The sequence below is a fragment of the Biomphalaria glabrata genome, chromosome 1 (assembly GCF_947242115.1).
Source record: "Biomphalaria glabrata chromosome 1, xgBioGlab47.1, whole genome shotgun sequence".
Taxonomy (NCBI): domain Eukaryota; kingdom Metazoa; phylum Mollusca; class Gastropoda; family Planorbidae; genus Biomphalaria; species Biomphalaria glabrata.
The window spans coordinates 31,369,088-31,376,987 of NC_074711.1; the positions used below are offsets into that span (position 1 = coordinate 31,369,088).

The following is a 7,900-nucleotide window of genomic DNA, read 5'->3' on the forward strand; positions in this document are numbered from 1 at the left end:
AGCCCCCAACTGTCAGGGTTATGTTAAGGCCTTAGCTCGTTTGCCCGGGCCCCTGACATTTAACCAGGCACCTTCGTGCTTACAATAAATAAATGACTCACTGGTAACAATGTAAATATTTAATGATATAAATATAAGTATGATGACAAACTAATGGAGTAATGACATTGAATTTGGAACATTTTAATACTGTGAATTTATTAATTAAATAATAATTCTACCCCTTGCTGTCCCACAACGTACACATTAATGTTCGAAACACAACACACTCTGACACTGCTGTCTTTAGTCACCAGCGTAGACTTCCAATCCCAAGCTAACTCCCTGTAAAGACAAAGTAAAGACAAACTAGAAAGGTCTAGTAGACTATCACTATGGCATCGAAACAACTGCGAAACGCAGTTATGCCTTAGATACTCACCCTAAACAGGGGAACACAGAAGAATCTCAACAAACGTTACACCAGCAGAACAAAAACACTCCATTAACTTACAAGCAAGGCAACAAAAAGAAAGTGCGTTCAAAAATAGTGCACTTAATACACATTGGTGCTAGAATGCCATAATCTACGCACCGACAATAGGGTCATAGCGCATTGAGAAAGTGATAGGGTCATAGCGTATTGAGAAAGTGATAGGATCATAGCGTTGTGAGAAAGTGATAGGATCATAGCGCATTGAGAAAGTGAAAGGATCATAGTGCATTGAGAAAGTGATAGGGTCATAGCGCATTGAGAAAGTGATAGGGTCATATCGTATTGAAAAAGTGATATAATCATAGCGTATTGAGAAAGTGATAAGATCATAGCGCATTGTGAAAGTGACAGGATCATAGCGCATTGAGAAAGTGATAGGATCATAGCGCATTGAGAAAGTGATAGGATCATAGCGCATTGAGAAAGTGATAGGATCATAGCGCATTGAGAAAGTGACAGGATCATAGCGCATTGAGAAAGTGACAGGATCATAGCGCATTGAGAAAGTGACAGGATCATAGCGCATTGAGAAAGTGATAGGATCATAGCGCATTGAGAAAGTGATAGGATCATAGCGCATTGAGAAAGTGATAGGGTCATAGCGCATTGAGAAAGCTAATGTCAAGAAATTGCGCTAACCAAAAAGAATTGATGAAAAAATATTTATAATCCCAGATTTATTATTGCTAGTCTAGATCTATTACAAATTTTAGTACATGACTGATTCAAATTGATTTATACAATTACACTTGCAAGAACCAATCAAATATTTTATATTTCTATTATTATTAAATACGATTACATAATGAGTCCCTACATAAAAGACATTAAGTTAATTTTTGGTTCGAAGCAAATAATTTTTCTTGACTTCTGAATTTAGTGTTCATTTAGACTCACTGAATACAACAACAAAGTATATAGTGTTTTGTTTAGAGTAATATTTAAAATTGATTGAAAAAAATATTTTTGAGGGTCGGGGAAAAATCGACCAGATTGGACTTTGTACCTTTTGCAAGTCTGCATCTACAGAATAGTTCTTATGTATTGTGCTGATCAGATTTGTTGTACAAGAAATTCAAAAACATCAAAATCTGGAGCCCACGCCAGACTATGGAGAGGATGAAGATGAAGATGAACTGAGCAGCCTGCCTACGGATGTTGAATCAGCCCCGGACTACGATATTGACGATGATGTGGTGTCCACACGAGAGAGTGTCCGAAGCTCCTATAACAACCAGGTTAGTTGTGACATCTTGATAGACATCGTGATGACATTTTCATCTTGTTCCTCTAACTTAAATGCTTTCTTATCAGCCCATCCTTGTTTATATTTCTCAACTTTAAAGTTTCTCCTGGTAATACATTTGTAATAATGTTCTTTGCAGTCATGACGATAAATAACACTTTGATTAATAAAACTTGATAGCTGTACGTGTTTATAAATTGATATGTGATTAGTAATGGATACGGAGCTATTTCATAACAATGCACCTACTATATAGCATTAGGGTTTATAAAAAGACATTTCTACAAATCAAATAAGAACAAACAACTCAAATGTTATTTAACCATAGTTAAGCCAATAATAGAATATGTATCCTCTGTTTGAGACCCCTCAAGAAAAAAAGAAGAAACTGGATCAGACACAGAATAGAGCAGTGAGATTTATAACAAACGAATATTCACATCTGATTAGAATAGCATCTTTCATAAAATCATTAATGTTAGAGACCCTTCAGGATAGACCACTTAAACTTAAAGTAGCAATAATACATAAAAAAAACTGAACCATAACCTTCTGTTCCATATGCCAGGACGAATTTGTACAAAAACTCTTTCTTCCTTAATGCTATTAGAGCATGGAATGGGTTGCCTGAGTCAGCCAGGAAAACCAGTGACTTGACAGAATTTAAGTAAATTGATTAACATGCATGACTAGATTGACCTTACACACGTAGGAGGTAATCATCTTCCTTTATGAAGTAACATTTCTTCTCAAATTTAGATCTTTAATGTGCATGTGTAATTCCACCTTAGGTGTACATAATGGTCAGAGTGAATGTAAGGTATTATCCTTAGATCAGCGGTTCTCAACCTTTTATTCTCGGCGACCCCTTTTTACAACCCCCCACTCTGCCGCGACCCCCTCCCCCCGACACTCACATACAGCAATAGAAGAGTAAACAAATACAATCCATATTTTCGATGGTCTTAGGCGACCCCTGGCAAATCGTCATTCGACCCCCAAGGGGGTCGCGACACACAGGCTTAGATCATCGTGATTGTCAAATGTCTTTTTACATCTGTATAAAAGCGAGTTTGTGTGTAGAACAATTTTAAAACGACTAGATTCTAGATCTACAAGTGTCCTCTATTCCAAAGCAAAAATTAAGTCCTAAAAATTGTCGCAGTGAATATGAGGGTCTATTAAATCTATTTTTTGGGGGTGGGATGGGGGAGGGTGTATAATACGGTGTGGGTGTGTAAAGATAGGTTATTTTAAATAAGTTGCCTCTCTAGATGAATGACAAAAATAAATATGTAAAGGGTGGATTAAGTTGCCAATAGTGACATTATTGTAATGCTGGCTGGTCCAGCAAAACAAAAGTGCATAATTGGGGGAGGGGAATTTCATTAATATTAGTGCATATGTGTTTGGGGGCATTATAATGCAGGTAGACTTAAATAAGAAAGCTACAACTGATGGTTGAAGTGTTTGTGCATATTCCATGATGTGAATGTTACCGTAATCGCTTTTTAAATGCATAAAAAAACGTGTTCACTAAGGGACTAAATCAACTTATACCAACAAATCTGTCAAGTACGATTTTTTCCCTTGTTCCATACCAAAACAAGTTAATTAATTACCTAATTGTTTTTTTAAATCGATTCTTGTTTTGTCAGGTACAAGAAATAATTATGCGAAATCTCAAATTGATCCAAAATTAGGTGTGGGAGAAATAACGTGTTCAACTTTTTACCAGACAAACAGACAGACAGACAAAGTAAATTGATATAAGCTTTGTAAAAAGGGGGAGGGGGAGAGGGAAGTGAAACCTGTAGTACATAGAGATCATGATTCTCACGATTAGTTGGTATAAGTAGCTGGTTTTTGTGTTTTAATTAAATGTTTCGGATATTCCTTCAGAATTGAGCATAATTACATTCCAGTCCGAATATCTCGCAGGACTCAAACACGGGACCCTCGCGACATCAATTTACTTGTTTGTTACATTTGTATCTGATTCATGATTTTTTCTCATTTTTTGGCTGCGTAACTATGTACGCATATCTAATGCTAATAGTTGATTACATCAGTGTGTTTCTGTCCAAACAGATGGTTTGGCCAAGAGACTGGAATCATAGACCTTCCCATCCTGGACATTTTCCTCGGCTGGAGAACATTCTGGATCACAAATTGGGTCGCCTGCAGCAACAGTTAAGTCACGCGGGGAGATCTGTCAAGGGGAACAACAATTTACAGTTCAACAGACCAAACCATCGCGGATTTAACGGTTGGAGCCATCGAGATGCCACAATGAGGCAGAAATTTTTCCAGCAGAACTTTCAACTTCCACAGGCTGGAAACCAAGACAGGCTGAATCAAGTCCGGGTTATTTGAATGCTTACCAGTGATTGCAAGTTAAGTTTCTCATTAACGTAAATCAATTATTATTTATTGAACTCCTAAAATGAACCAATGTTTTGGACGCATAATGTAGAGGTTATGTAGGAAATGATGTACAATGTATTTGATGAGTCACGGAGAAGAATAACTTGGTTTCCAAACATCTTTAACTTAACACTACTTTAGAAATGTATTGTTCAAATCATTATAACCCTTTGAATGAACCTTTAGTTCAGTGTGTTCAGTATGTTGTATTTTGTAATAGGTTATTTTTTGTTGTTGATGTTCTTTGATTATTTTTGTGCATTTTTAGCACTGTAGAATCAAATGTTCAAAGCTCTATTGTTTGCATTTGTATTTATTTGGTGACATTCAAGTTCAAGTTATCGTCCTTGGCATTGTTTCATTGATCCTGAAATGTCTTCAATGATACACTTGTTGTGGGATAGTAGCTGGAGTAACTTCTATTTCTATTTCATTAACTAGTTTACATAAGCCAACAAACAGTACAGGTTAACAATATTAACTTGATAAAGACTTTTTACTGCTGTAAATGAGACCTTTATTCATAACTGGAAGTCTGTCTGGTCCTCTTAACCGTCGCTATTTTCATCAAACAATCTTCTTCTACGCTATTGCCATATTGTTCTTCTTGTTCCGCCTATTCTACTACGTCATTCGTCTGTCTTACTACGTCACTACTTTTACAGTCGCTAAAAATAATACACAATATATTTGTCTATCGAAACTAACATACTCTCTAAACTAGTACATAACAGAATGATATAAATCTAAAGCGTTAATTGGTTGCTTTAAACCAGTGATTCCCAAAGTGGTCTATATAGACCCCCAGGGGTCTACGAAGACTTCCAAGGGGTCTACGAAAGTGAAAAAATAAATTGGGGGTCTATGAGATAACCATGGGGGTCTAAGATAATAGATTTCATTTAAGGAAGTCGTGACTTTATTTTTCACATTTATTCATGTAATTATTCCATACACTAATATATGATTTATATCTTAGTCAATCCTATAAATATTTATCCTGCTATTCGAACGAAAAATTGATCTATTCAATTTCAATACTTATTTAAATTTAAATAGCTTAATCTTGTCTAAATGTAATTAATGTTTTAAAAAAAGTAATGTTGACTGTGCAGCGTTGATTATTTAAAATTTGGATTCCTTCCTTCCTTGTCAAACAAGCGGTTTCCTAAATACCTATTTAAGACGATATGAAACCAATTACGCTGGAGGATTATTTGAGACAATGCCACCATGACAAAATAGATAAAGATTTCAAAAACAGTCGAACACTCAAAGATAAAGTTCAGAATAGAACCAAAAAACCTCTCCTCCACAAAGATGATGGTTTCTGAGAGTCTTAAAATATTTCTTTACTTATATCAAAATACGTAAAATAGCAAAGGCCAAACAATGATTTTACCAGCCGTTTTACACAAACCTACATCTGTTATTATTAAAAGAATTTCTTTAATACAGTTCAAGGGCACATCGGTGTCATGAGTTATAAAGTAAACGCTTCTTATATAATTCTTTGCAAATGACATATATACAGTTTGGGATCAATGGCATCACAGGTGTGTGCTACAAACGGCCTAATGGTCGCCGTCTCCTCATTTTTCCTCAGGGTTGACCCTCGAAACCTTTCCCATTTTGGCAGCAGAGTTTTGAATTCAGTTTTTTAAATTGAGTTTTCCTTCTGCCAGGTGGGTAGCAAACCAAGGCCCGTCCTTCTCAAAGCTTACTGATTTAGGCGCCAGTTACTCGGCCTTCGCCCCTTCTCCTGTAAATGAAAAACGTTCTGCAGACTCAATATTTGAGCCACACGTGAAAGATCAAGAAATACAGGAGAAACTGCTCTTTGCAAAACCCTTTACAACTTAAGGCAAATTAATTAATTATTATTTACTGTTTGAAAGAACAACAAATTTCTAGATCTATATGAATTATAGTATCCGTAGCAATGGATGATAAACCTTTAATTGGTTTAAATTTAAATGTTATCAATAAAAATGATGGATCTCTATAACGTAATGTGTAGTTTTAAATTACTTTTTCACTCCTCAACTCACTACAGTTAGAAATTTGTTTTAAAAAAATGTTTTGATGAATTTGCAAAAATTTGTGCAATTTAAGCAGGGGGTCTACCGAAAATCAGAAAGCATGGCAAGGGGTCTACGAGACCAAAAAGTTTGGGAACCACTGCTTTAAACATTTAGATCTATGCACATGTCACATAGACTTTCGATAGCTTAATAAATTTGTTGATGACATTTTTGTGTACATGATTTCTCTTTTTTAATGTTTAAAAATGGCTGGTCTAAAAATGTTTACACTTGTGTCATATAATATAATTTATAACTAGACTAGTATCTTGATATTGTTTAAATTCTGTAGATCATAACAAATTTCTGTTATCTAAAGAACCAAATATAGAAAGAAAAAATGTCTTTTTATATGTCTGCATGTAAATCTAATTTCAGTGATTTTTTAAAAATTCTGTTGCAATTGAAAGATAAAAAAAAAACATACAAAATATTTGCTAATTTTATTTTTATCAGGAATTAATATAAAATGTAATCTATGAATGTCCTTAGAAATATTTGTTACAGTTGAAAGTGATATGTTACACAAATTTGGAAACACTTTACATACAATATCCACTATTTTATGTCCATTAATGAAATACAGTTAGATATTGATATACTTGGTCAAAAATCTAACAGAAAAAAAAAAGATGGTTTTGAAAGGTTGTTTTGTTTTTACTTTCTAATTACATATCGAGGAATACATTTAGTTGTGCACTGAACTATAAAATCCAAAATGTTGTGTCTCTTTAAATGTCTGAAAACCTTTCACCCAAGAGAGTTCAGATGCAAACTAAGAAGTATGATTCAAAGTTTTTTTTTAAAAAGCAGAGAGAAAAATACATTTTTTTCTTTTAATCAAAATGATTGCAATTATCAAAGTTCATCTCGTAGATAATATGCAGAGCTAGTAATTGTATGTTTTGATTGTTATTGTTCTAATCTAAATCTATTTATTTCTACCTCTTCAGTTTTCCATTTTTATGTAGCTACAAAGCATTTGTTTAAAAAGAATATCGTTTGTTTCGCATAAAAACAGAAGTGAACACGTTTTTTAAGTAGCACTGTATCGTCACTTGTCAAATAAAGGTTATTTATAGAAAGGGATACATAGGTCAGTGCAATTTTTTGACAGTTATCACCAGGCATACTGAAATAGACATTTGAACAGCGGACAAAAATAAATAGTCGTCACTTCAAAAAAGAAGATAATTGAGTACTACACATTTCATGTGTCAATATAGTCATGCATGTTAATTAATGACTTACACTCTACTAAGTCGTAGGTTTTCCTGGCTGATTCTTATTATAATAATTAGGTAAATGTTCAAATGAAATTGGTGTATAGAAACCTAACTATTCCACATTTTTTAAAGATTTCAATAGGAAACATCACCTTTTATAAGTAGTGCTTAAACTGAGACTTTGGGGTCCATCCATTTAAAACTCTGATAAAAAAAAATCTACTAAAAAGTAGATCGTTCAGATAAAATTATTGAGTGAAAATTTTAGAACATGTGAAGACATGTTTCAAATAAACAAGACTTGACTAGTTAAAGTAAAGAAATAGGATGCATGAATAAACCGATCAACAAACAAAACGAACTATTGCATTTGTTTAAAAAATATTTAGTCTTAGCAGAGGGAAATAACAACCTACCCAAAACGATCCTATTGCAATAGATG

At 34.0% G+C, this 7,900-nt stretch overlaps 1 protein-coding gene across 2 annotated transcripts in view; it reads left to right on the forward strand.

Moving 5' to 3' along the window:
• Positions 1 to 7,176, forward strand: part of LOC106070518 (chitin synthase chs-2-like) — a 36,930-nt gene extending 29,754 nt beyond the window's left edge. For both annotated transcript variants that reach the window (XM_013230445.2, XM_056032492.1), the window contains exons 22-23: positions 1,533 to 1,713; positions 3,813 to 7,176. In XM_013230445.2, coding sequence (XP_013085899.2) covers positions 1,533 to 1,713; positions 3,813 to 4,097 — 466 coding nt within the window. In that variant the 3' untranslated portion in view covers positions 4,098 to 7,176. The remainder of the gene's footprint in view (positions 1 to 1,532; positions 1,714 to 3,812) is intronic.
• Positions 7,177 to 7,900: the final 724 nt, after the last annotated feature.